At 47.8% G+C, this 27137-nt stretch overlaps 10 protein-coding genes across 10 annotated transcripts; 2 read left to right on the top strand and 8 right to left on the bottom strand.

Moving 5' to 3' along the window:
- Positions 1 to 142: 142 nt before the first annotated feature.
- On the bottom strand, positions 143 to 1315 carry DFJ58DRAFT_720866 (uncharacterized protein; the record flags this gene model as incomplete). Its single annotated transcript, XM_041384745.1, has 5 exons — positions 143 to 212; positions 260 to 423; positions 486 to 818; positions 866 to 903; positions 955 to 1315. 5 exons carry the CDS (start codon positions 1313 to 1315, stop codon positions 143 to 145), a joined length of 966 nt encoding a protein of 321 aa, XP_041251595.1.
- Positions 1316 to 5001: 3686 nt separating this feature from the next.
- Positions 5002 to 6813, bottom strand: DFJ58DRAFT_754091 (polysaccharide lyase family 14 protein). The gene is made up of 4 exons (XM_041387975.1): positions 5849 to 6813; positions 5688 to 5799; positions 5560 to 5631; positions 5002 to 5506 (listed from the first exon to the last, which is right to left on the bottom strand). The coding sequence occupies exons 1-4, from the start codon at positions 6420 to 6422 to the stop codon at positions 5419 to 5421; spliced, it is 846 nt and encodes a 281-aa protein (XP_041251594.1). The 5' UTR covers positions 6423 to 6813; the 3' UTR covers positions 5002 to 5418.
- Positions 6814 to 6904: 91 nt separating this feature from the next.
- DFJ58DRAFT_720864 (amino acid transporter) lies at positions 6905 to 9048 on the top strand (the record flags this gene model as incomplete). Its single annotated transcript, XM_041384744.1, has 9 exons — positions 6905 to 7160; positions 7215 to 7514; positions 7564 to 7572; positions 7622 to 7831; positions 7883 to 7909; positions 7961 to 8460; positions 8513 to 8599; positions 8651 to 8741; positions 8795 to 9048. The coding sequence occupies 9 exons, from the start codon at positions 6905 to 6907 to the stop codon at positions 9046 to 9048; spliced, it is 1734 nt and encodes a 577-aa protein (XP_041251593.1).
- Positions 9027 to 11054, bottom strand: DFJ58DRAFT_17990 (ribosomal protein S5 domain 2-type protein). Its single transcript, XM_041379071.1, has 8 exons — positions 10733 to 11054; positions 10525 to 10681; positions 10123 to 10473; positions 9890 to 10070; positions 9695 to 9834; positions 9596 to 9643; positions 9416 to 9542; positions 9027 to 9361 (listed from the first exon to the last, which is right to left on the bottom strand). The coding sequence occupies exons 1-8, from the start codon at positions 10975 to 10977 to the stop codon at positions 9150 to 9152; spliced, it is 1461 nt and encodes a 486-aa protein (XP_041251592.1). The 5' UTR covers positions 10978 to 11054; the 3' UTR covers positions 9027 to 9149.
- On the bottom strand, positions 11020 to 12853 carry DFJ58DRAFT_754072 (uncharacterized protein). Its single transcript, XM_041387974.1, has 6 exons — positions 12684 to 12853; positions 12534 to 12633; positions 12443 to 12477; positions 11927 to 12385; positions 11500 to 11868; positions 11020 to 11433 (listed from the first exon to the last, which is right to left on the bottom strand). Exons 3-6 carry the CDS (start codon positions 12467 to 12469, stop codon positions 11224 to 11226), a joined length of 1065 nt encoding a protein of 354 aa, XP_041251591.1. The 5' UTR covers positions 12470 to 12477; positions 12534 to 12633; positions 12684 to 12853; the 3' UTR covers positions 11020 to 11223.
- DFJ58DRAFT_754068 (uncharacterized protein) lies at positions 12835 to 14090 on the bottom strand. Its single transcript, XM_041387973.1, has 2 exons — positions 13588 to 14090; positions 12835 to 13539 (listed from the first exon to the last, which is right to left on the bottom strand). The coding sequence occupies exons 1-2, from the start codon at positions 13648 to 13650 to the stop codon at positions 12961 to 12963; spliced, it is 642 nt and encodes a 213-aa protein (XP_041251590.1). The 5' UTR covers positions 13651 to 14090; the 3' UTR covers positions 12835 to 12960.
- A 1553-nt stretch (positions 14091 to 15643) lies between these two features.
- Positions 15644 to 17975, bottom strand: DFJ58DRAFT_902993 (uncharacterized protein; the record flags this gene model as incomplete). The annotated part of the gene is made up of 12 exons (XM_041394842.1): positions 15644 to 16061; positions 16118 to 16243; positions 16301 to 16377; positions 16427 to 16486; positions 16544 to 16593; positions 16646 to 16714; positions 16877 to 16925; positions 16978 to 17144; positions 17204 to 17222; positions 17278 to 17392; positions 17444 to 17610; positions 17704 to 17975. The coding sequence occupies 12 exons, from the start codon at positions 17973 to 17975 to the stop codon at positions 15925 to 15927; spliced, it is 1308 nt and encodes a 435-aa protein (XP_041251589.1). The 3' UTR covers positions 15644 to 15924.
- A 501-nt stretch (positions 17976 to 18476) lies between these two features.
- Positions 18477 to 20969, bottom strand: DFJ58DRAFT_754054 (uncharacterized protein). The gene is made up of 7 exons (XM_041387972.1): positions 20491 to 20969; positions 20221 to 20425; positions 19993 to 20171; positions 19749 to 19943; positions 19492 to 19693; positions 18793 to 19437; positions 18477 to 18733 (listed from the first exon to the last, which is right to left on the bottom strand). Exons 1-7 carry the CDS (start codon positions 20658 to 20660, stop codon positions 18617 to 18619), a joined length of 1713 nt encoding a protein of 570 aa, XP_041251588.1. The 5' UTR covers positions 20661 to 20969; the 3' UTR covers positions 18477 to 18616.
- An 88-nt stretch (positions 20970 to 21057) lies between these two features.
- Positions 21058 to 22085, top strand: DFJ58DRAFT_712714 (HAD-like domain-containing protein; the record flags this gene model as incomplete). The annotated part of the gene is made up of 6 exons (XM_041383885.1): positions 21058 to 21202; positions 21253 to 21366; positions 21417 to 21512; positions 21580 to 21642; positions 21692 to 21872; positions 21920 to 22085. 6 exons carry the CDS (start codon positions 21058 to 21060, stop codon positions 22083 to 22085), a joined length of 765 nt encoding a protein of 254 aa, XP_041251587.1.
- Positions 21722 to 22802, bottom strand: DFJ58DRAFT_17737 (uncharacterized protein). Its single transcript, XM_041379057.1, has 3 exons — positions 22632 to 22802; positions 22440 to 22579; positions 21722 to 22386 (listed from the first exon to the last, which is right to left on the bottom strand). The coding sequence occupies exons 1-3, from the start codon at positions 22677 to 22679 to the stop codon at positions 22185 to 22187; spliced, it is 390 nt and encodes a 129-aa protein (XP_041251586.1). The 5' UTR covers positions 22680 to 22802; the 3' UTR covers positions 21722 to 22184.
- Positions 22803 to 27137: the final 4335 nt, after the last annotated feature.

The raw sequence follows: 27137 nt of genomic DNA, 5'->3' as shown, positions 1-27137 counted from the left end.
AATTTAAATAACAATCATTTTCTGTCTGTCTGTACAGATCTGTCCATGTTTGTGCAGGTACTCACAAACCACTCAGAAGGTAGCTTACTCGACTCGGGTACAGTAGCAAACAAATGACGATATACGAAAAATCTGCCGGGACTCAATCAAGCTGGACACGCAAGTGGTGGTGTTTCGACATGTCAACGCCATCGAGTTTGGATGCCTCCGCCCTGAATGAACTCATTAGCACTGAACACAATGCAGAAAGAGTCCTCACCATCCGATCTTGGCCCATTCACGAAGCTGCTGGACCAGCTTTGGCCCATGATATGGGTCTTTCATGACATCATCGAGTAGTGCAAGCATTGAATGATAGACCGACTCATACTCCTTGGAAGTGAACTTTGAGTAACTCTTGCCATTACCATTTTTCTTCAGGCCCTGGAAGACGCAATGAAACTGAAATGTGTCAGAACACTGTCAGGTCAATATCGAGGACGTACCACTGTGCAAACAAGAGCTAAACATTTCAACGGCACTTCCTTCCGAAAAATGGCTGGTCGTCTACGAGCAACACGATAAGTTCCGGTGTAGAAAAATAGGACAATGGCCTGAAGAAGCGCAGGATGCGCAAAATTCCTAGTTTTCCCCAATTCATTTAGCCCAAAGCGCAGAAATCTACCACCATCCAGTAATTCTGCGGCAGCAGCTTCAACCCAAGCTGCACATTCTTCAACGGGGATATCAGCTGGTGGGGAAAGACTGTATGCCAAAGAGGCAATGGAGATCGTGATTTTCTTCAGGTCAGAGCGCCAGGTGGCCAAGTCATCATACAGCTAGAAAATAAATCAGACAAGAAGCACACCATAAAATAGATACCCACCAGCCTCGCCATGTCAGGCTTACAAGCGGGCCACACACCTAGTAGACACCTCGAGTCAGTAGAATATCTCAAGGGAAATTGTAGCTTACCAGCATCAACTTGTTGGCCATTTTTAAGCCATTGAACGAGAGAGGCTAAGAGCGACTCTGTGATTGAGACTGGCAGATCATGAATAAGGCTCGGGAAAGGGTTATCCAATGCCTGCTGGGTACGACACTCCACCTTCGCATCCTCGAGGAAACTCTTCCAGCGTGAACTATACCATCCTAGTTGGGTAGCCTTGGGCCCTTCACTATCGGATTCGGATCCATTGACCACCCTTGACTTCTGTTTCAATTTCGATTTCCGTTTGTGCTTCTGTTTCTGTTTCGCCTTTGAGTTAGAGGTATCTATCTCAGCAGCAGGGAGAAGCTCCAGGAGAGCGGGATCAGGAAGTTCAGGGGCGGCCATTTCTCTTGTGGTGAAGATTCAAGACGTCATTCGGCTTGAACGAGATATTAGTGTACTCCAACAAAGTAGTGGGCTCATACCTTGGGGTCACTCTCTTGATCCATCGTTGTACCATCCTCGCTCAGATCACCACCAACAGTGAAAGTCTTCTTGGCAACTTCATCACCTTCATCGCGAGAATACTGAAATTCAAAATCTGTTGGAAGAGCGGTCACCACCTGAGGTTGGGGTGGTGGCTCTTCTCTCAAAAACCCTGCGACTTTTCAGCTCAACCTCAATGGAAATAGGCAATGGCTTACCAGGGTGTGTACTATGACGCCCATGGACTTCTCCCCACCCCATTTGCTCATCTCCGTTACTTTCATCTGAGCTAGATGACTCATCCTTGGATGTGTTCGACTGTTCGGATTGTGTACCTGATGGTCTGGTCATCCGGAGAGCAGGATCCAAGTTCTTGTAAAAGTCAGCATCTGGTAGCACTACAGTAGTCAAGGAGGTGCTGGAAGGTACACGATCTTTGACGGCAGGAATAGTAGCATGAGTCTGACTTTGAGAATGATTGGGAACAGGCAGGGCATGCCTCTCCTTGGATGCGGCCACAAATGAGTTGTTCAATGCTTGAAGGTCTGGTTCCGTGCCGGGGGGCACGATTGGTGGTGAAAAACTGTATCGTCCACCAGCTTCCCGTTGTGAAAAAGTAGGCTGAGGGTTTAAATAATCCAACTCGTGGACTTGGTATGAAGTTGATCTGAATTCGGCATTTTCCAGACGCCTACATTCCTCATGTTATCCTCATCACCCAAGTTTGATATTACTACTCTACAATCACTGTCAGGGCTCGCTTCCAGCTCTGGCGATTTTACTCATCATTTACACTCCATCAGTGAATGCAATGGCAGAACACCTCGTGGTATTGGTGACCTATACGATGTTCTTGATGCTATCAATTCCATTGTGAGTTCTTCTCATCCATCATTTCTAGTATTCTTCATCATACCTTATATTCAATAGTCCGCACTGCATGAACCAACTGACTCTGAAGCAAACCTTGTGCTTAATCTTGTAAGAGCCAAGCGTGATGTTTTCCTAGCTCAGAAGGCGCTTGCAGAATGCATCATACAAGAAAATGAGGCACTTACGAGCCTGCTGAAAGTTCGCGCAGCAGCCGCCGAGAAGAAGGTAGATGAGACAGATATCAGGCTGGGATGTATGAGAGTTGTTTTCAAAGATCATGGTTGGTCCCAAGTCCCTCTTGATCATCCATTACGAGGAAAAGGTCAACCAAGTTCTTGTGGTGCATGAGCATTTTTTCTTGCAATGTTGTCGATTCTAACGCTTCAAGAACGGAAGGCTCACATGGACGACACTGCACCATAGTTCTTGATTGACTCAGAGTCTTGCGCATCGTTATTTTGTATTATCCTGTCCTCATCTATGCATATATGTCGTACTAGTTGTATGTAGTATGTAGGGCTTCTGCTTGCCTCATTTTCTATTAGTATGCAATCTATTTTTGTTCCGAAGAGTCAGTTTGAGTTGTGAGTGACTTAAGTTTAGTTGTGACAGTATCATTACACTTTGCCATATTAATTTATGCTGCTACTTGAAAGCTGTAGTAGTGCTATGTAGACTATAGTGCTACTAGGAACCTCGTTGCTTGTCAGTCCCTGTTGAACTGTGAGTGACTGGAAATGCTGTACCACTATTGACTGTGAGCCTGCGAGTCCTGTGGCTTACTGTCACGAGACCCCAAGTGTGTGACCTCTGTGAGAAAGTTGTAGTTTACTGATGTGCTTAGTTCGAGTTCACTGATCTTTTCTTTTCTTTTCACGTCTGTTGATGGTGATGTTTCGTTTAATTATGATTTAATCGATGTTCATGTATGTCGACTTCGACTGAATCCAAGATAATTTGACGGTATTCGGGGAAAATTTGAAAGAAATTCGAAGTAATTCGAAGTAACTGCGACTGAGCTTGAGAAATCAGGTCGTACTCGATTTCATTGAAATTACGCGGGATTCTCAAAAAAATTCTGAAATTACCTTGTTTTTGTGAAGGAGCTTTTCCCTGATGCGTTCCGTTGAATTAATCCGATTTACTCCTGCATCGTCACGGTTCTAAGTTAATCGCGGCCGTAGCATATGATTCAGTGTGCAGTAGTGTTACCCGTGAACTACCCTACCTGCTCCCATGGCGTACGTATCTGCTTATTCCTTTAGTACTGATTCAATTGTGACTCAAACACCATCGCGCTGTCGTGCCGTATCCTTTGTTATTGATTTCCCAAACACGTGACTTCACGCGTTGAACGTTGAAGTTTAGCAAGCGCGTACAAATGATCCAGGAGTATATCGTTACGAACTCCATCGTTTTGCGGCCACCATACCTTGCATCTGAATCTCCAAACATGACATTTATCTGACTCTTTAACCGCGCCACCTGAGTCGCCATCAACGAATTCATGAGTGCTAGATGTTGTACTCGTGGGAACTACAGAAGGATACATACAATCCTGCTTCAACTAAACAAAATCATTTATGTTCAAGTTGTGAACTTTTTAGTGGACCACGCAGCTCAGACCATTCACGAAGCGGAACGTGTCGCCATCGTCACCATCGGGCTCGCCTCATCAAATCTCTGCCTCCCGACGGCAATCCTCGTTTTTGCCTCCCTCAGAACCGCGGAATTTTTTCAGCCGCGATTTCAATCAGGAACACGCCTCCGACTCACAACCTCTCGCTGGCGACAACATGGCCATCGGATATCTCCACATCCCCTTTATAAAATCCTGCTTCGTCACTCCCACATTCTACACCATGCAGTCCGAAGCATAATTTGGTGGAGCCCAGACGACCTCTCGCCAGCAACAATGTGATTGATTTCTCTACTGTATCTGCATCATCTTCATCGAATCCAATCGCCACCGAACCCTGCAGCACTTCGCTATTTACATATCCTAAACCCTGCACACTACTACTGCCAAGTTCGCCAGTTCAGAAGCCGAAGCGCCTCTTGATCGAGTCAGATCGACCCTAGCGCTACCCTTGTCCTTCAGTGCTTTGGTGACAAAAGCACTTTCCGCGAAGTATGAAGTCGTACAACCTACTAAAATTTTCTTATTTAATGTTTGAATCTCTGTGGGACGATAACAACTGTTCTGACAACCTGTTCTATTCCGATATTGTCGTCCACCAAGCAGCCCTCGACCGTTGGGCCGCTACCCTGGCACAGTTTCGAGTTACATCGATGCTGTCGACAAGGCCACCGTTTCCGCACCAGAAGACGTCGTTTCCGGGAAACTCGATCAATATCAAGACTGACACCTTCACAAACCCACAGCGGACAGCACGACTCCAGAGGTCCCCCACGACTTGGAACTTCACTGCACACGAGGTTGAAGATTGAAGGCCGCAGGTCGCGCACATAGTATCTATGCACCACCTGGCATATCTGTAATCTTCGATGATCCCCTACGACCGAATCCTGAAGACGCAACATCACTATGTAAAGGTCTTGTGTTGTTTTTACATAAGTTACTAGTAGTATGTACTTGACAGACAACGGACTCCCGTTTCTTTCATTTCTGATCGACTCATCTCTACTATCCATGTAGTGTTTACCTCATTGACAACGTTCCCTTATTTTGTACGTGTACGATGACGAATGTGATATGTTGATGATGCTCCAAGTGCACGTAACAGCGAGATAATATAACAGAAATAGGATAATACAAATGATGTGATGTACAAACGTCCGTGCGGGCAAGTGTCCACATGTCATCCGAGCTTATAGATAAATGAAAAGAGTAAGAAGAACAGACGTAGCCAACGTCCATATCATGCTTCCAAACCTGCAACATGAGGATAGTGCAGCATTGACCGTTTGTCCAGAAAGTAAAGATGGAGAGGAGCTGCCCCACATCTGTATATTGCGATAATAAGTATGAACGGTTTGCGGTGTTGCCCAGCTGGAGTCGTCCCCTGTGAAAAAGAGTTATCCTCCAATCGGAATCTGACAAGTATACTCAAAACCAACCTCCAAAGAACGTCCTACATATCCATAAGGTCGGTAGCCGTACATTGCGATTCACAGAAGAACACGACTTACGAGAAGTACAATCCCCCGATGGCGAAATTGTTGACTGTCCTGAAGTATAAATTTTGTTGTGATAGCGCTTGAACGTCATTAAAGCTACAGCGATGATGGACTTTACATCAGGGCTGCCTGAATGATACACTACTTACTATAAAATAACGTTGCCATTCGCAACGACAGAATCATTGTTCAGTTGCACAAGAATTGTGATACGGCTCCAGCTGCCATCCAGGTTTCAGCGAGTATGCCAGGATAAATGGTCTTGAGAATTACACACTGTCCAGTTTCGAAGTCAAATGATCCTCGGCCGATGCTTACTCCGTAATCAGAGTTGCAAATGAAGTTGCTATCTGAACACATGTTGTTGGGAGTCAACATGTATGCATAAACTACATGCAAGAGTTCAGTGCTGATACGAGAGCATGACTGCGTTTATACCTTCTCCTTGCGCATTTGTTCGCCACATGATCCTGGTGCTGAAACAATTAGTGCCATTTGGTTCCGCTCCGCCAGAGCAATCATCGACATCGGGACCGCCTCTGAGCCCAGGAAGTTTTCCTCCTTGAACCCAGTTGAAATTGGAATCAAATGCAAGCTCGTAGGAGAGCAACATGCTCTGAAATTGAGATCCATCTGTTGTATTCCAAAGCGAGTACCATTGAGCACCAGAATCTGTACTTCCGTAGGTACCAGCAGCATAGGTTACTTGTAAGACGGGCCCAGAAGTATTTGACACGGTCGCACCAGGAGCTGGTGAGTTGGGGAAGGGATCGTCCACGAAGGCAACGTTGCTACCACCATTCTGAATGTGCCCTTTGCTCAATGACCACTGGGATGTAATGAACGACGATGCATCGGATGCACTTTGAGTAGCGGAAGGAAAGGGTATCACGGTACTTGTGGTTAACGAGAGGGACGCAGCTACCGATGCGGGAGGAATTTGGTCAGCCGCTGAGACATGAGTGTCCAATAACCAGAGAAAAAAGAGTGTAAGTAACAGAATAGTGAGCATGTCAAATGATCACAGTTAAACCTCTGTTTGGCGGCTCCGGCTTGGACAAAGGAGGGTTGTTAGCAACTTACTAGTTACCACTAGCAAAGGTGATTGGTCGCCGAGGGCAGGCCCAGCTTGACGGTGAAGTGTGCAGGTCCTGCAGGACCACGCGCCTGGACCATATTCACGTGATCACTTCTTCAACCACGATCCTTGGCTGCGGTGCGATTCTTGGCAACTGCAAGTCTAGACTCTATGTGCATGTCGAAGTTCATCGCGACAACGTTTGATTTTTTTTCGATATTACTTGCATACCTATCTGCATTGCCATACCCAGTAAACCTGTGCTTGTTACCCGTACTAGTTGAGGCTATTAGTAGTTGGCCAAATAAACACATCATTCATCATTCATTGTCGCTAGACTCGCCTCCGCATCAAACTTGTAACTTACTGACACGTTTCGCAGTAATTTTCTCCAGTTGGCGTATGGTCAGTGCTAGATGTTTGCGACAAACTCAAGAGCAAGAGAGGCAGCAGCAGACGGAGAGGCTAGGCAGCCTCTGCTGAATGCTTCACACGAGGATGTTTCAGCGGATTCAGACCACGTTGTCTTTTCAGTAGATGACGAGGACTCGGAAAGCAGTAGTGCAGAGCCCTGGTCGTCTGTGCGGAGGACAGAACCAATTGTAAGATTTCAGGAGGAAGTGCAGGTCATTGGTCCACCTTTACGGTCCACAATACAGAGCCGAGAGGCGGGTGCGTACTATCTTTATGCCAATAATCCAACGCATCTTATCAGTTCCTGTACAGAATATGAACTGGACTCGGACGACTTTGATGACGCTTCACTAGCTGATATCCAGCGCGAGCAGAGGCGCTCTCGTGGGGCTTCACGACGGGAACGTACCATGCCTTTACTGGTTGGTCTCATGGATGCTTCTGCCGCAAGGAGAACGCCAGACACGATCATTCCTATGTACGAAGCAGATAGTGCGGAGAATGGAGAGGGACTTAGGAACGTAGACCTTGACAACCTCGCTGAAAAACAGTGGTCAGGTGGAGGTCTATTGAACTCGGTTGCCAATATGGCAAATTCAATCCTCGGAGCTGGTAAACTTCTAGTTGCTTATACGCCCAAACTACTGACAATGGATGACAGGAATTATTGGTTTGTCAGGTTGCAATTTCAGCAACAGATTTGGCTGATAATGTGGTAGGTTTACCGTACGCGGTCAGTCAAGCAGGCTTCATTTCTGGCATCGTTCTTCTGGTTGTTCTTTGCGCCGTCACCGATTGGACTATCCGATTGGTTGTCATCAACGCTAAGCTCAGTGGCAGAACCTCCTACATCGAAGTTATGAACAGTTGTTTTGGCCCCAGTGGTCGTGCAGCCGTTTCATTCTTCCAGTTCTCATTTGCTTTTGGTGGTGAGTAATTAATATCTACGTCGCTGTATTTACGATCGATTGTTCCTTCAGGCATGTGCGCGTTTGGTATTATTATTGGTACGTGCAGGGTTTCTATTGTATTATATTCCTACCTTACATTTTCCCCAGGAGACACGATACCTCATGTCATCCGTTCGATATTCCCCACTTTGCACACGATACCTGTTCTCTCACTCCTCACCAACCGCCAGTTCATCATTATTCTGTGCACGACCTGTGTTTCTTATCCGTTGTCGCTCTACCGCGACATCCACAAGCTTTCACGTGCATCCGGGCTTGCATTGCTCAGCATGCTCGTCATCGTTTCAGCCGTGCTGATCGAAGGATCACACGTATCGCCTGATCTCAAGGGAGATCAATCGAAACGCCTCACCGTGGTGGGCCCGGGGGTCTTTCAGGCAATTGGCGTTATAAGCTTTGCATTTGTGTGCCATCATAACAGTTTACTCATCTACGGGAGCCTGAAGACCCCCACCCTAGATCGATTTGCTCAAGTGACGCATATATCGACGATCATCTCACTCGTGGCGTGCTGTACTTTGGCTATATCAGGCTTCTGGGTTTTTACAGATAGAACTCAGGGAAACATATTGAATAACTTCTCCGGGGTGAGCTTTCCTCTAATTTTTGGATGCTTGACATCTGATAGATGTGGAACAGAACGATGCGCTGATCAATGTCGCCCGTTTCTGCTTCGGGCTGAATATGTTTACGACGTTGCCCTTGGAGCTGTTTGTCTGCAGAGAAGTAAATTGATGGTATGCAAATCCAGGACATAATTCAGCTCAACCGTTTCAGGTAATCGAACAATACTTCTTCTCGCACGAAAGCTATAATATTCAGCGACACGTCTTCTTCACCACCACTATTCTCTTCTCATCGATGCTTCGTGAGTCGTTATGCCAATCACCACAGCTAGAACTAACGCAGATCCTGAACCAGTCTCATTGATCACCTGCGATCTGGGCGTCACGCTGGAGATCACCGGCGGTGTCTCAGCCACAGCGCTTGCGTACATATTTCCTGCTGCGTGCTACCTAAAACTGACTGACCCACACGTTCCGTGGAACTCCCGTGCGAAGCTTCCAGCCGCAGCCTGCCTTGCGTTTGGAGTGGCTGTGATGACTGTATCCCTCCTTCAAGTGGTCCAAAGAGCGTACACGCCCATGGGCGAGCCAAAGATGTGTATGGCATGATCTTCGTTTTAATACAACTACAGGCTTGCACATTCATACATCTAGAGTCGTAAGTAATGCGCGGCTCGGACACTAGGATAGGAACATCTATTTAGAATGAATCATCGCCGTTGAATTGCTTCCCTGAGCCCTGGTATTTCGTCGAGCTGCACAACGCGAGCACCTTTGGCGACGCTTTCCTGAGCAAGAAGAGGGGTTACGTTGGATTCATTGAAGGTGCTCCATACGGTTTCAACTCGGCGCAGGGGTTGTTGCTCGTCCGGAAGGTTTGGCGGGCTGCAGATTAGCAGCCAAATGGCATCATATCCGCCGGCTGCGTTGCTCTCAGATTAAGATATAGTCCAACTCCTGAAGAAACATGACTGACCGCCTGGAACACCACCACCGACGACACCTGCCTGCTCGATCGATTGGTCAAGTAGGTGAGTTTGTTGCTCAGGTTCAATTTCAACGCCAGCAAGGTCACCCATTCTCCGCATGAGGTTACGTATTCGCTAGAAAGAAGCCGAGTTCAACTTGATGCGCGATGGTGAGGAACTTTCTTTACCTGGGTAGTTTGATGCAGATCATAAAACGCTTTGGAGATACTCTCCCACTGCAATCTACAATGAGGAACAAGGACTCCAAGAAAAGGAAGCCTACTCACTTCCTGTGCAGGTAGAGAAGCGAGTTGCCTGATGGTCTGTTCGTATACATCTTTGTTCTGAACATACGACTGACAAAGGGCGTCCAATTGCCGCGCTAGAGATTGGTTCGATTCGTCAATCTGCGTCCATAGATCCTTTGCTGCATGAGACGATAAGAATGGGGCATCTAACTGGCTTTTACAACCACTGCGTACCTGTTTCACAGCTGTCTTCATGCCCTCTCCATTTTAAAACCTTACCAACCAAAGAAGGAGTATCACTTCCTGCTTCAACGTCTGCCAATACCAGTCTTGTCAGCGGGGGGAGTTGGATCGGCCGGAAACTGTAGTCCCAGGCACTGGAGTTCAGAACACTCTTCAATGTGCCTGTCGCAAACTAACAAGAATCAGCGGATGCCAGAGGCAGAAATACCACAAACATCACATACTTCGCCTTTCATCAGGGGTTCCAAAACGGCAGGGCCGAATCGCCTGTAGATCTGGCTCCCGAACACCGCGGAAGACACGTCAAATCCGCTGCCCACTTTACCTTGGGCAAAGCAGTGGACAAATTGAGCAGCGTTGTGAGCGAGGCGTCTGCCATCCCCATCTAGGTTGGCAAAATCTGCCTCAGTTATGGCTGCAAAATGGAGAAGCAGCGCGGAGACGAGCGACGTGATAAGCGCTGCAGAGGAGCCCATGCCAGTTTTGTGCACATCGGTCAGTTTCACGCCGTTGTGACAAAAAGGAGTGATTTGCGAGAGGGATTTTGTTGTTCTAGGCAGACCTAACGATTCCAGCTGTGCCAGCGGTCACTTCTCTACCATGACTGTGACATCGAGGGTGCTTACTTGTGCGCGCTGAGAGTAGAAGTCGTTATCACCCACAGCAGCTATATCGAGACCACGAAGGAGCCTCTCTTGCACTTGGGCTACAGAATGAATCTCCGACACGAGATTCAGGGTGTGCTGGAGTGCCAAGTGAACAAACTTATTCTTCCCCCCAATGCTGATCAAGAGATACGTGAGGCGTGATCAAGGTGGAAGAAATGACATTTACCTGTCCTCTTGCGGATTTACCTGAATGCCCCCAGCATTGTAGGTGACGGTATATCTCCACTCGGCCTGATGAAACTGAGGAGATCGGACCACGATCTGATTCGCAGAACCCGACGAAGCCTGGATGACAGTGTAAAATCGCGAAGATGTGGAGATCACTACCCCTGGATATTGCTGGTCGAGGACAAGATATCCTCCTGCTGCTAGAACCTTTCCCGGGGCTGATACGATTGTTGTAGTAGACATGGTGTGATTTGTGCATTCAGAGACATCATACGTTAAGTATAAGGACTTGTCGCTGAGTCAGCAGCTGTACTCGGGTCTGACGATTGTTCGGGAAACGCGTTTATTGGTCCTCAGAATCATCACACGATTCCACTGCAAAGTAATTTAGCAGATAAAAGTTGAGTCATGACCAGAAATAGGCAGCCTTAGGAAGCTTAGGAAGCCTTCATTCGCTCTATGTAGTAAGCCAACAATGTTAATGAACGGCTAGGAACGTCCAGCACGAGCGAACCAATGTTTCTGCTGACCACAAGTCATATTTTTACAGCCCGGACACCGAAGCCCCATCTGCACACTCGTTGGCCCAATCGTCCTCGCAGAATAGTCACGCAGATGCTGTGCCGTAATATCTGCCAACGCACGGATAAACACAGGAGATCCATTCAATGACTCTGCGCGATGCAGCTCCATCCCCAGCTGCGAAAAAATAGTGAGTATGCACATGGGCGAGTTGTTGAAGTATTCGCTCGTGGCCCAACGTACCTCCTTTCCCTCTTTCATATACTCGAGATCCAGCTCGTAGAGTGTTTCGATATGATCGCTCGTGAAGGCGATGGGGACTAGAATCGCTTCCTTCTTTCCGAGACGAGCAAGACCCTTGATAGCTTCCCCTGTCTGCATCCCCATCCATGCGGAAGGTCCAACCTGCGACTGCCAAACAAGACGGTATGGGTTTGAGTGGCCGAGTCTGTCCATAACGGCGTTGACAGATGCGGAAACCTCAAGGACATACGGGTCGCCTCGGTTCACTACCGACATAGGTAATGAGTGGGCTGAAAACAGAATAACCGCGTCTGAGCGTGCTGACGGTTGAAATTTGGCCAGGGCGGCCTCAATGTTTTGTGCAACAGCCTGATATCGACAGAAGTTATCAGCACCATGTACAATGCACAAGATAATATGAACGTGCCTCGATGAATCCCGGATGAGTACCCCAGCGGTCTATCACGCTCCATTCAATGTCCCCCATCTCGCCTGCCCTCCCCCGTCTGAAAAGTTCGTTCAGACTGCTTCCAGTCGTGCTACAGCTGTACTGTGGATACTGTGTGAATGCAATTGCCCTCTTCACACCATCCGCCTTCATCTTCTGTGCAGTCTCCTGTGTCAGCGGGTTCGCATAACGAAACGCAACGTAAGGTTTGTGTGGAGCAGTCTCTGGGTGCAACTCGTCCAATAGTTCACACATACCGGCACCCTGCATCTCTGTATACTTGAGAATAGGAGAACCACCGCCAATGTCAGCATACTGCTTCTCGATTTGAGGTGTCCGCCGCTTGGCAATGAGAGGAGCTATAACGCGTTGAAAAGGCAGCGGAATCAGGTCGCCATCCATGAACAGGTTTTTGAGGAAGTCATAAGTCTCTGGTACCTGTGAGAGTGGTATGACGTGGTGAGAGAAATTCATACAAGACGAAATTTCACGTACCGTCGAAGGTCCTCCCATGTTCAACATAACAATGGCTGACGGAGATACCATGCGTTAAACATGTATAAGAGGAAACGCATCAGATGCATACCTGTGGGACTGGAATGTCGCGTTAACGAATTAAACCATGTCCGATGTGACTAGCACACCTTTTCCCTGTTAATGAAGGTTTGTGCAGCGTAGCCATTCGCCTGACAGAGTGTGAAACAGTGCTTCCAAGATGAGATAACATCGTGCAGACGAATTTTGGTGGTACCACAGAGCGAAGAGGAGAGTTAACGACACGAGTCCGTGAACCTATCGGAATCCGTAAGTTAGATGACGGTCGAAATGTATAACACGTGGAAGTTAAAAGCAGTTGATCGACGATGACTAAGCCAAAAGTAGAAATATAGGGGTCAACGTTTCAACGTCCTACATAGCATTGCAGAGTAATGGATACATCGGATATGTTTTTGATACATCAAGATTATACAAGTCTTCGTGCTAGCACAACGTAATAGGCAACCCCCCATAAATCACCCTAGATTCGGGGAAAGAATCGAGATATGCGGGTATGGTCCCAGCGTGTCAGAAGCAGCTGGGAACCGCAGCCATGAAGAATCGAGCCGACAGTATGCCGGAGGCTCAACATTATCAGCTTCTGTATGAAACTCAAATCCAAGGCCAGCGATTGGTTGTCGCGCAGTCTGTGTTAACGGTCGACGATGAGGAAACCGTGAGCTTGGAACGACAGCGTCAGGAGGAGAATCGGACAAGTGACATGATGACGTAGGCTCCGTGGAAGGAGTGGGGACACCTTCAGGAGCGAGTTGCGGAATACGAGGGGTATAAGGGATGAGGTCACCCCCCTGCCGGGAAGAAAGCAGGGGTGGTTGGACTCGCGGAGTATTTGGAGGTACTGTAGGTGGCAGCTCGTAAGCGGGAGGACTAGCCTCAGGGTCGAGAACCGGAGGGGTGCTAAGATATGATGGAGGATACAGCACCTCCAAAATCCCATTTGTTGTAGCCATTGGCGAATCGCGCACCTTCGGTGGGCAGATGCGAGGATGTGGAGATCGACTCGGTTGTCCCCTTTCCACCTTCGAGTCTCCGTCCTGCACAAACATCAATACATCTCAGGCATGTTTGATGAGAGTGCTCACCAATTCACTATTTCTCCTACACCAAATACAGCTACAACCTGAAACTTGAGTTATGTCTGCCATGGCAGACGCCCAGTGACTATCAATGTCAGGACGAATGTGGGCGCCACCAGACTGATTGTGAGACTAGGCACAACGGAATATGAGAATATTGCGACCGCCGAACATATGACGACCTACCTTTTGTCTATCCAGAACCTCATACTCGCCCTCCTCGCCTGAGTGCAATAATGAGTTGACGATATTCTTTGTAAAGTTCCCGAGCATGATTATGATAAAGCGATTAACGATCAAAGTAGTGGTGTGTGTAGAAATAATTGAGAGGAAGAGCTATAATCAACATAATTGCGGGCAGCCGTCCTTAAAGCTACTGAGCGGATGTTCATCGGATGTCAAGTACTCGGAAGAGCGGGAGTCTCGAATTTAGATGATGTCACAGCATCGACACAGCATAATCCCCGACTTCCCACGATTGTGGGAGGAGGTTCAATTGTCGGTCAGGCACCTCCAGGCACCTACTGCACAGTTGACTGATGCCAATATTTATTCATCGATACTCATCGATATAGATATCGTAGCGGTAGCGAGCTCGGAGTCACCAATCCCCGACTCTGCCTGTATTCCACGCCACGTCGATGTTGGGCCATAAGTATTCTCGTTACCTCCTGCTGTCCAATGATTAGTTTTCTTTTCCAAGCTCCTGTATGCGCTCATGTGCTGTGAACTCCCTCCCTCAGTCTAATTCCAGTACCTGCACTGGTCCCCTGTGCTGTTCGTTTACACTGTACATTGGCGTATTTTCATCCATGATTCATTGGGGGCAGTACCAGCACTCTCAGGCTTACTATGGCTGTGATATATGCTCTGTATGTGTTCATTTTTTTCGCCCATATTGTGGCTCATGGTGAACTAGAACTGTGCTGCCTTTCAGGTGTGGACCGTATTCTGCTGGCGTGATTCTTTCTCCGTTAAAAGTGAACGCCGTCAGCGAAGTGGTGCGATGTGTCCTTGACAACTCATACAACGCTTCTCGCACCGCCAGTGTGTGCGTCGGCCGCTCCCCAATGTCGTTATCTTCTTATATATTCTGTACCTCGCTGTCTTTTCTTGTCAACGTGTAATCTTCTCCGTCTCTGTGATCGCTCACAAATTTATGTTCAAATTTCAGTCTGACCGTTCTGTCCTCGGTCAAGAACCCTCGTCGTCCGAAGTCGTTCCCTTCTGCAGCTTTGTCTTACAATAACTTCAAATTTTTTACCGTCACATCATTGTCGAATGCAAATGGGACATCGTGAGGCAACTCTGTCATGCACGACGGCCTTGCGTCGTATATATGCTTTCCTGCGGCAGTGGGTCCTTGCCAGCTTGCATCGCTTGTCAGGTGGCAATCTCCCACTGACTCAGTGACAGCGACGGTGCAGAATACGGCTGGCTCCCGAGGCACGTTCTTACACACCAACTATGTCTCAAATGTGGTCCCCTCTATCGATCTGTCACAGTGGCTGTAGTTTTTGATGGGGTAAGTCTGTCTGTTCGTCTGGATGACATCTCGATGACTTTCACTCGAGCGCATTTCGAGTCTGCCGCATATGTGCACTGCAGTGTATTCAAACGCTTCAAGAATTATCAAGAAGCTGTTCGACAAGGCTCTCCCCTCCCAACTGCTGCCTCATGCATTATGTCCAGACTAAAAGATGATCCTCGATGATTTTCCTTACTGCTTGTTATGCAAGAAAATTGTCAGCTTTGTCCACGCCAGTTCTGCGTGGTGTCGCACTGCGTATTGGTACTAATGCGCAAAATATAGAACGTAGTATCGATGCAATTGTATCTCATTTCGCTTCTCGACGCACAGAGCTCGCAAGCATGTCAGATGCCAATATATAGCCTCTTCTAGACCAAGGGCGCCCTAATGGCAAGCAGAAGGGTTTAGAGCACGCGTGTCGGCGGGGTATTTTACGAAATGTACGTATACTCCTTTTTCATTGACTTTCCAAGCACGTGACTGACGCGTCGGAAGCCCGTATGTTTGTTTCGTCGGCAAGCTCGCACAAATAATCTCGGGACACACTTATATTCTATGAACACTATTAGTATAAGTAGAAGGCGGAAACCAACGTCGACTCCAATAATGTCCCAAAATTCTATACGTACGCAAGTGCAGTGCATCAAATTAGCGTAGTAGAATGTAAAGCACTGTGAATGTAGACTTCACGGATATGACATTACTATAACTATATAATACTAGTCCGGGACCGGGCTTGTGTGCTCCAAGTATTCACCCCCTGGCCAGCAGTTTGAGTTGCTGGAACAAAAGATGCCGATATGAAACACATGTTATGCCTTCTCTCGTGCAGCTCTTTGGGACGCTTCCAGAGCCTTGATTTGTCGTCGTCTGACGAGCCATTGAAATATTGGAAGGGTGATACAAGATATTAAAATCCACGAAAATTGGACACCGAAATTTAGTCCGACTGAGTGATAAGTGGTCGTTAGGGACGTTCAACATTGACAGGCTGAGGATACATACTCTCGTTCTTGGTGTCAAAAATGATCGTCCGAACTGTGCTTGAAACATTGTAGAACGGCATCGCAAAACCATAGCGAAAGACGGCCGGCAGCACTTCTACCGGATAATAGGCAACTGATACATTAGCTGGTTCATCCGGGGCGAGTCAGCGAAGAACATCGGAACGAAAGAGAGAAAACGGACATATAATCCAGAGGATAAGAAATATCGGAATGAATTTTATAGTGAGGAGGGTGATCATAGATTCGAGAGCGAGGCCCCTAATTACTGGTGAGCATCCGGATCGCTTCATTATTGTTGACAGCTCACAAGGCGGACATGCTACACCACGACATCATCCAGTAGATGACAAAACCTGCATGCCCAAAGCTTTGAAAGAACCAAGTGTCAGATCGCAATCCTAGCACTGAAAAATATGACACTCACTTCCTGCTAAATGGCACTCCGAACGCCAAACTTAACAGAGAATACATTAGCTATGAATGCCACATGTTAGTCAATCACCAAGAAATCAGAAAAATACCATACGGAGACAAAGAAGTAGAGAGTGACCGGCCATAGCAAGCGGAGAAGGATGAGAGGTCGCAACCTCAAACGCTTTCTCAAATCCAGATTCAACGCGAGCCGCCAAAAGTTGGTTCTAATCATCACGCCATATCAGTGAACATTGTCCAGAACCATCGCAAAAGTCGTACCGTCAACACGAACTAGAAATGAGAGAGTTAGACATATTCCTATCAACAAAAGTCGTGGACGTACCGACAAAATCAGGAGGTAGATAAGTCCAACATAGTCTACCGCCGCGGCCCTGTATAACTAATCAACTTGAGGTGACGAACATCACGAACCAAGACACGTACACAGGGACATTGAACGGCCTTATATCATTAATGGTGAAAGCCAGTGGTTGAATTACCAGTTGAGGCGCAGTTTGGAGGAGTGTCGAGATATCTGACCTTGATGCTAAACCTTGGGAGAAGGAGAGTGAAAATGTATATGTTATGGTGGTCAGTGTTGAGGTGACCTGTTGAAGCATATTGCTCGTCAGCGACTTCGTTGAAATGCCTAGAATCTGTGACTTGCTTGTGGGGTGATGGCGCCTCGGCTGTAAGCATGATGCAATGAGACGTGGAACAAACGCAAGCGAGGGCACGACTGACTATATATTCTCATTCCGACCACTGGTGAGGTATGCGGTCACGGCTTGGGTCGTGTTATACGATGCATTGGCTGCATTGATCGACGCATTCAAATTAGCTGAAGCCTGGGGATTGACTAGTTCTCGCTTCAGTGATGGAATGACGAGCTGGACTTGGAAATACGTACCAGTAACAGCTGCCCAGCATCTATGATCAAGTAGAGCCTGGGCCACCTCATCTGGCCCACCAGGAAACTGCGCTGCATCCAATATCAACCAGGACATTTGTTCCGGACCAGTAACGTTCTTGAATGCCTGCGTTACTGCTTGCCCAATTTCGCCACCAGTCAAAGTCCTGCAAATACGAACTTCGATCAAGACGCGCCAAATCGTGATGGAAAGAAGTCTTACCACCACATATCCAGATAGATTGTGAATATTATTGTACGACCGACCAAGAGCAGCCCAATAAATGGGTAGAACGCCCCAGATCATAAAAAAAAGGGCGAGTACACCGAGAATGCTGATCTTTAACCAGCCTTTTCTTGCAGCACTCGTCCCTGGATCCTTGTCGAGAAGACCATGTGAGAATGGTCTGTCCTCGGGTAAGACAGGGGTAATGACTGGTGCTGTCACACGACGATGCGCAGAAGCCCCAGTCCCTGATTCCTCGGTCGCGTGCTCTTTATCTGAGGTCTTTTGATCGTAGAAGTCAGACATATCGTTGCGGAAAATTATGTGCATGGATCATTGCATGGAAACGCTTTTATTCACCATCGTTTAACGGCTTGACATCGGATTATTCACGACGTCAATTTGTCATCGGGCGTTAGTAAGCTGACGCAAGCAATTCTTGGCAACGATATTGTCAAAGCCGCTCGCAGAAATTAAGTCTGCAGAGCCTTCGTTACTCGCGTTCCGCGCACACAATACATAATAAGAAGATGGACACCGTCTTGCTTGTTCAGACTCACTGATCGGAGGAACTTAGTCAAGTTCCTTTCAGCCGCGTCACCGCAGGCATTGTGTCTTCCGAGCCCTCGTTAACCCTGACGACATGATCATTAAGCCGTTCGCGGGACCGAGAACCTTAGCGTGGAAGAATACCTGCTGTATCCCGCGTGCAGTCTAAGGCATTTCCCGCTGATCGTCACATCATGTGTAGTAGTACACGCGAAGGCGTCAGGAGATGTTTTCGCTGCATCACGGCTCACGATAAGGTTTATGAGCGAGCAATAGTCCAATGAATATACAATGCCATGTGTGATGTACATCGGTGCCTACAGTAGTAGTTCGCCACCCACAAACTGAAACCACTATTAATATATTTGGGGAATTTGGAAAGCCGAATACGTATACGGTCACGAGCGACGTCCTCGCTTCGACTTCTTTGGTTCCGTGTCATCCAGCTCGACGGGTCGCTGACATACTGGACATCGGCCTGATACGTCAGTTAACCAAGGGTCGATGCATGTTTTCTGTCATGATGATGACAAGTTAGTTACGAACAAACTGAGGTAAGGCTGAATAAGCGCACATGGAAAACGTGACCGCACGCAAGCAGTCGAAGAGGTTGTGGACCCACTCCCGCATCTTCAAGGCGAGGGAGGCCACCTCTTTCTTCTTCAGTAATGCGTTCCACTGGAACTTCAACTTCCTCCTCACGCTGACGGGGCGGGTTGTCTTCGGCGGTAACCGCAACTTGTTCTTCACTCTTCTCCATCGTGCTTATCTCTGCAGCAGCGGAAAGTCGTTTTGGTTCCTCGAAGTCCATCAAACAGATGGCGCAGGCAGCTCGGTTGCCCTCCAATCGGACAAAGGGATACTTGCTTTGCTCCCAGTTATCTTCCCAAGTTTCTGGATCTTTGACCTCCGACTTCATGCCCTGCTTGCCGTCACGGATCTCGCCGCCTTGTTCGGACTTATTGGATCTACGGCGAAAGAAAGCAAATCGCCTCCTTGGAGTCCGCGAAGCTGGTGCTTTGGGTGGATAGCTATGCACAGGTTTTGGTAGAGAGATCGGTTGTGCCTTTCCATCGTCTTCTGGTGGAGGAGGTATGTAGATGACTAGAGGAATACGTTCGACGATGGCTTTGGGAAGCTTATCGATTTCGGGCTTGATATAGTGAGGGTTCTGGAGTGGGTGGCGACCCAGGCATAGTAGGATAATACTGTAGAAAAGCTGCAGAGGGATGCCTATCGGTACATGGACAGGACGACAAAGAGCTGGACTGACCATAATGAAAGGCAAAACCATGAAAACAAGAAAACCGAAAACCAAGACCTCGAGAACCAGGAAATACATTGTGCACAAAATCCCAAAAGTAAGCCACCAAACGAGAGGCGAAGCAAGTCGACATGAGTTAACGGACGTGTATTCCAAAATGTGCGCAGTTAGGAACCATGTCAGAGTGAGCATGGATGAAAGGAGTGACAAGCTGCGCAAAGGTTATTCTCATGTTCACAGTTTTGCAAAAGAAGCTGATGGCATACCGCGCATAAAGATAAGAATATGGTGGTGTTGGCTCTTCTTGATTTGGAGTACTACCTGAAGTTGTATTCCTGGCCCGTCTATGAGGATCTCTCTGTCGACGACGGCCTGGGGGGTCGTTACGATGAGGTCCCCCATCATTGGACGTTCGTGAACGATCACCGGACTCGGTATCACCTGATCTCACTGTACGCTCCCTGTGTCCGTTTTGTCAGGCACCGAACAGATAGAGTCCACGCAACTTACGCCTTTCGAATTCTAACGAAATTCCAATACGCCAGGGTGGATGACAAGCAAACTTTCACTATCCAAATGCAATTCCAGGCAACGAGCGGTCGCACACAAGAATCGATCTGACGGACATTTGCCTCCGTCGGGCTGGTAACTACAGAGGCTACACCCAGCACGGCGATGATAGCCGCAACCTGAGTAATATATTCAGTTTAGTCCTTGAGTCAGAGAAAGTCGACAGACTTGAATGAAACTATATGTCAACGACCACACAACTGATACGAGAGCTTTACGTGTTCTTGGTGCATCAGGACCAATCCCAAAGAAGGCTTTAACTCTCGGGATCAAGGAAAGGTGTGGTTGAGAAGTGGAAGTTGAAGATCTTCTACTTTGTTGTTGCCCTGTAGGGATTGTCGTGCTGGGCGTGAACCAGGGGTTGCGGGGAGTACTACGGCACAGATGAACATCGATCAAAGGGACTTTCATACTGAGCAGGATATTACTAGTACTCACTCTTCGGCGGTCCCTTCCGCAATTGGTGACGAAGTAACATTGAAATTCCTCCCTTCCTGTTCGGAGTGATGATGTGACGTTGAAAGGCGGGCTCTTGGCGGTGGGTGGATATCGCCAGTCGACTGAGTTCTTCTTAGAGACTGAGCATCGATGGCAAGCGCCTCTGACATGATGAACGTTGAAGAACAAAAGGAACGGGGTTGTGCCTCGATGTTGACGCCTGCTGGCGTGTCAATAGCTGGATGAGCGGTGGAGCCCGAATACGACTCGTGGCGATTGATCAGAACACAAACACTGTCCCAGAGTCAACCCTGGCCAACAACAACTTGATGTAAACTCTAGTCAGGCCGAAGATTGAGAATTCTTGAGGATTTAAGTAAGCCAAAAATCGTGAGGAGAGAACGGGGAATTGCCCTAAGCCATAGTAAGCGTTCCCAGCCGATTGTACTACAGCTGTAGCTGGCAGTGTTTGCGTCCCACACCGGCAGTGGCACCCATAAAAGCCAACTCTATTTCCCCAATCACTGAATTTTATTATTTTATGCTCTGTGCTACTGCGACAGTAATATGACCGTCATTAGGCTGGTGACCTTTGATGCCTTGCATACGCTCATAACGCCTAGGTTACCTATTTATGTCCAGTACTCACAGACATTTGCGCCATATCTTGGCGTCCTTGAGCCAAGACTACTCAAACAGTCATTTAAAGTTGGTATGTCAACGACTTTCTGCCAGACAAGTCTTTGGCCTCAGGTCCCTCAGCGTTAACTCAGGTACAAAAGGAAAACCCCGCGTATCAGGGGGCTTCTGGCGCTGAAGGGTGGTGGTCTGAAGTCATCAAGCGGACAGCCATCGGGGCTGGTGCCAACCCACAAGGTTCTATGTTCAGTCAGCATCCTTATGGAAGTCTAATAACCAGCTTCTAGCTGTAGACTCTTCATTGCCGCAAATCGTTCCCAGTCTTATGGAGAGATTCAGTTCTCGACAGGGCTATAAACTCTTTCACGACTCCCTCCCTGTACGTATGTACACACTCGGACCCCTCTTCGACAGCTCGTGCTCATGGCTATGCTTTGGCTTGCTACGTAGTGAGACGGCTGCATGAAATGAATATTCATACAGCGCTAATCAGCAACACGGACACACGCATGTGTATGTTTTCTAGAAGCTTCATTTCCGTATGACCTCATTTGCCATACAGTATCGGTATTGAAGGATCTTGAAATTGCTCCGTACCTCGACTCAATTATTCTGAGCGAGGCTGTGGGAATAGAGAAACCGGATGCCAAAATATTTCGTCTTGCACTTGCGTCCAGCACGCAGTCTGAGTCAATCCCGATGGAGACGCAGGACGGTGTTCACGTAGGAGATGAACTTGAAAGGTATGTCCTAACGTTCACAAAGTCACGTCGTTTCGAATTTCTTTCAGTGATTATCATGGTGCTCGGGCTGCTGGAATGCATGCCCTGCTGCTGCGCAGGACCGGGCCAGAAGGTGATGGTGAACGCAAGGAGGAAGGTGAAAATCTCCAAGGTGTACAGGTAGTGAATGACCTGTGGGGGGTGGTAAAGTGGGTAGAACAACAAACCACTTGAAAGCTTGTCCGTCGTTGGCTGGGTTAGAGTCTTCAAAAACACAAAATTGACTCCACAAAATGTTCTAGACCAGAAATCAAATAAGATATCAGAAACGCGTCACAAGGACCAATGCGTGCTGGTTTTGCTCGGTGATGTCGGTAAATGGCGTTCCACCGTCTGCTCAGATGAAGTGACCACATTTTCCGCCTTTTCACCCAACTTCAACATCGTCCATCTTATAACGCGATGATCTCGGCGCATCATTCCAGCCAGTGTGCGTAGTGTGCGAGGTGAGGTGTCAAAGTGCATCGTCCAATAGCTAGTAAAACGGCAAGGTCACGATGAGCTCGATATAAAGTACCCGAGACTCACTCTCCAACGGTGTAATACTGTTTATGGCGCCGCATTCGTTCGGGAAGCGTTTGTGTTCCGTTGAACTGGATATTTCGCACTACACCGCCTTCATTCATCACATGCATCGCAGACATGGTCACCAGGTCTTTTATGTGTTTCTATTTCATGGTCGTGAGATGCAAATTCCACTAAATGTAGAGTGCGACTCACGTATTCCCTAAAATGACTGGCAATGCAGAACATTTGGTAGAGGGGCATTTTGGCGCAGTCGTTGGAGGTCTAGATATTAATGGTAAAGGTACGATCTCAGGAAGCGCGGTCGTGCTGTTCGCCGTCTTTGCCAAGTCAAGCGCAGCAGCACTCAGCTGAGGAGAATTGCCGTGGTAAAACATTCCCACGTTTTCACTAAGAGTCGGTCCGGGGCCGGAAAACAAAGCAGCTTCCAGAAGTAGGCAAGCTAGAGGAGAAGTCCGAATGCTCTGATATCATAAACCACACAGGAAATATGGGTGTTTCCTTCTTGTTTTTCCGAGGAGGTGCGATGCAAAAATATTGCCATTTGATCAGACTCTGGAATGATCGCAACATGGATGAGCCATGCGAGGCACTGCGCAGCACCATGTGCACCCGTCGTTCTATTTCTCGTCGAAGTATCTTCTATGCGCTGGCAGTGGCAGAGCTAGTACTAGCTTGTTCGTGAAGTTGACTAGGTATACCAGTACTAGTATGGATAGCTTGTTATACTCAATTGTCCATTGATTCATAACCTTTGGAGCTTCCATGTACGTGTCCGAACGTACTAGTAGATGCACAGCAAGTGATGCCTGATCCGTCACGGAACCTTATCAAAAAACCATCCCAGGTATACCGAATTAATGCATTGATGATTCGAAATGTCACCGACAGTTTGGTGACTAAGGAGTATCAAAGCATGCGACGTCCGGACGAAGTATGCCAGAATCTTTATGTGATGTAAAATTCTAGGGTCACTGTCATAAGTTAGGAGTAGATCATCTGATATGTAAGTTCCACGCAATACAAGTAATATGCCCCGCTTACTTCGACACGCACACAAGTGCAGGCGTGACTACGCTATTCATGGATATCGCGAAGGCACGAATCAGCCGAACTGACACAATCGTATCGGTGTTCGCTACCCATCCCCATCCGCATATCGTTAGAACACGTTTATTTGATTTACGCCCGAGAGGTGGAAGATTAATGATAGGAAAATGCCGATTGCGAAAATGGGAGGTGGGCGAGTAAGTTGTGGGACCCCGTCACCCACGATGTGCTAGTAGTCGGCCGAATCATTGGCCGAGGAAGGCTACGTGCAATGAGCCAAGTTGCAGGAGCTTTGACAACAAATGCATAGGTGAACCGGTCAGAGCACTGCAAAATAACGAAGAATATGATCGTCCGTGGACCATGGACAACGATGAAGTGACACACATGTTGCTCTCTTTATAGAAGGAGGGACGTCTGTCGGTCCTCCTGCTATTGGTCCTAGGGGAGTCTGGGTTGCCCTTACAAAGTCACAGAAATGGGAAGAAAAGAATTTAACGCGGGTTGCTAAGCAGCCTGGTTTTGTGAAATGTTCTGAACTCAGAAAGAGCTCAGACAAGCTCAGAGTGAAATCGGGATTCCCAGTTCCGCTCGCAAGACGCAATGTCGTTAAACGTTTAGTAGCACGAAGAACTGAGGAGACCGTGATCAGATGTACGTGTACGATTTTGTGTCGCGTGAAAATCCTCACTAACGAGTAATCAGGACAAAGGGCTGAACGGCCAAGTTGAACGTGGAACACAGGGTTTCAACGTCTCGGATCACACCGTTGAGAAACGACGCCGGTCGCGAAGTTTGGCCTCTGATGGAAATTCTTTCAAATCTTGATCTCGCTGAACATCTACATCTGACCAATGACTGGTTGTGCTGTTTCCGAATTAATATTCATGGTGCGGTTCCCCAGCGCTGAACAAGTCTCCTGACCACCTGATATTAATCGTCTCGTGGGAGTTAGGTGGTGGAGCCGGCCGCCAACTTAAGCCATGCCTAGGAGAATATTTGCTTGGACTACTGAACGTGGACTCGAAACGTGATATTTGAAGTAGGTCACCGAAGCCGGTGAAGGCTGAACAAGAACTCAATGTCAACTTGAAACTCTTCAAGTTCGCGGACTGTGCGATGAAGTGATGGATTGATGGCGCACTAGGATCGCCTCCGTGATAATTCAAGGGTCGTAAACTGGAATAACCAAGTCTCCGGAGGTATCGTACATCCCAGCGCCTTCTTTATCGTAAGTGGCTTGATGAAAAGTCACACGACTTGCAGTAAACGAGTTGTTTCTTCCACTTGGCCATTCCACGGTTTCACCAAACTTTTAGATGTTTAATCCACGATCTAATCGAAAGTTTTGTCACATTTCTACGGGATCATGATGGCACAAGCGCTCAGGGATTGAAATCTGAGAAGGGAAATGCGTCGCAGTGGATCGTCTGTCATATATTTTTTTCTTCTGCTTCTTGATTTGTTGTCCTGACAGAGAATTCGGTCGCTTCGGTCGCTGGAGGATCTTTATTGACGCCTTCTCCCGTAGAGGGCTGTTTTACAATTTTTGGTGATTGTTCCATCTCATTTGCTGTGCACCACCCTGCATTCCGGATTTTCGTTATTTCATTTTTGCTATCCCTTCAAATACAAAGCTTGCAACGTTGCAACGCTTTCAATTCCCCGTGGAGAGCACGGTCTCACCAGGTCTGGTCAAGCGCTTCCTTATTTTTTTAAATCGTCTCCCGCGTGAGCTTCACGGCGACTCCACGAGCCTTCGACGTCTTATAATGATTCTCTGTACGTCAATCTGAGCAACTCGTTATATCAATTTCGTTTTTCAGGCTCTCCTTTCTCCGATTCTTCCTTTTCAACTAGCTTCTCGTTTACATTTCTTATAAACGTCTATCTCCACACGAAAACAACCTTTCCAGTCCTTCTCACAACGTCCACCATGTCTCTCTTCGAGCGCACTACAAGAGAGTACTCCACTAGACCCCCGCGACTCCAGCCATCGCCTTCCCTTCCCAATTTACGGTGAGCCGAGGTTTTTCCTAAGCCGCGCATCATTATTACAGTAACACTCACCCCTTGCTATAGCCCAAGTCCGCGAGAGATGGTTACATCTCGCCACGTGGCTCCCCCGCAATCATCGAACTTGCGTAATTCGGCTTCTCCAATACCCCCGCAGCCCTCGCCTAGCAAGGATGCTAGTCGTTCAAAGACTTATAGTACTAGGAACCCTACCGCAACAAGTCATTACCTCACGCCACCTCTCACGCCATCGTCATCTCTCCAGAGTGATGGCACCGATCATGAATCCACAGATCCCAACGTTCCCATTACTGATCTCAAGGGTCTTACCCTTGCTGATTCTGGTCCTGAAAGCAGTCAGCACAGCAGGTTTCTGATCGTAAGCACTTTTTAGATCTGTTGAGAGCTATGCTAAGTTTCATGTAGATCGGAAATGCACCCAGTGATCTATCCGAGGACGTCATTGCTCAATATTTCAAGAGTCTTTCATCTCCTAGCATCACTAGCCCTATGACGCGTTCCATGCGTCGCTTTTCGTCAAAACCGATCCAACGCATCTTTCGTAGAAGTCCGGAAAATCGGGATTTCATAGTTGCATTTCATGACGTACGCGATGCTGAACGCGCCAAGCGTGTCATCGAGTCAAGAACGTCTAAACGGATGCAAGATGATGGTAAAGCCATTCCGAGTGCGCAAGCTACTGGTGTTGCTTGGCAAGAGGCGTTAACATGCTGTCTTGCGGAAACTGGTCATTGTGCAGAGGTAAGGCCATCTCGTCATTAATGTCCATAATTTGCTAATATAACGCTTGCGGTAAGCTTCTGGGCACCTTGTCTCCCGCCATTATGACACACACAGAGGGCGCCTTCTGCATATCTATTAATGATACTTCGCCTACTCCCGATTTTTCTGCTTCTCGCACCCGGAGGCATTTTGCCATCCCGGTCAAAATCAGGAGTGTATTGGAAAAATATGGGGACGTCAAGGCCTTCAACTGCATTAACGTCGAAGACATCGAGAGCTCTACTCAGGCAAGTCTCTCATCATTTGCCCATTCTTGTCTGTGTTTCGTTTTCCACTTCCTGCAATTAGCCTGTAGCGTGCACTGAACCTGCTACGTACGGGCTTCCCTTTCGACCACTCAGTTTCCGACGTCGCCCTTCCCGTAATTGACAAGTCATTAACCTTTTAAACGACCTAGATATTTCTAGCGGAATATTTTGATGTCCGAGATGCGGACGCGGCTTGGGCAGAGCTGAACGGATGTGTCGTGGATAGTCTGGAACTTCGTCTTTTCAGCAGGGCATCCTTACGCGATCATTGCGCAGAAGCCCGGAAGGAACCCTCGTCATTTAGTAGGGAATGCGAAATCGGGGGCGAACATGCCGCGGAGCCGAAGACACCTACGGCAACTACCTATTTATCTCAGTCACAAGCCGCGTCTAACCCAGCTGCAATTCCATTCCCCGTCTTGAATGACGTCGGTACAAGTGGGTATTATCCAGAGCGCGAGCAACCTATTTTCGATTCCCGTGACAATACCACTGGTAGTCAAGCGTTGAAAGGCAGAAGGAGATCCACAGCAGGGCCTCACGACATTCACCCCAATTATTCTCATAGCCGCGGTGAATCCAC

Source organism: Suillus subalutaceus (assembly GCF_016647625.1).
Source record: "Suillus subalutaceus strain FC151 chromosome Unknown DFJ58scaffold_1, whole genome shotgun sequence".
Taxonomy (NCBI): domain Eukaryota; kingdom Fungi; phylum Basidiomycota; class Agaricomycetes; order Boletales; family Suillaceae; genus Suillus; species Suillus subalutaceus.
The sequence above is the reverse complement of the archived record's forward strand: the minus strand, read 5'-3'. Positions and strand labels throughout refer to the sequence as shown.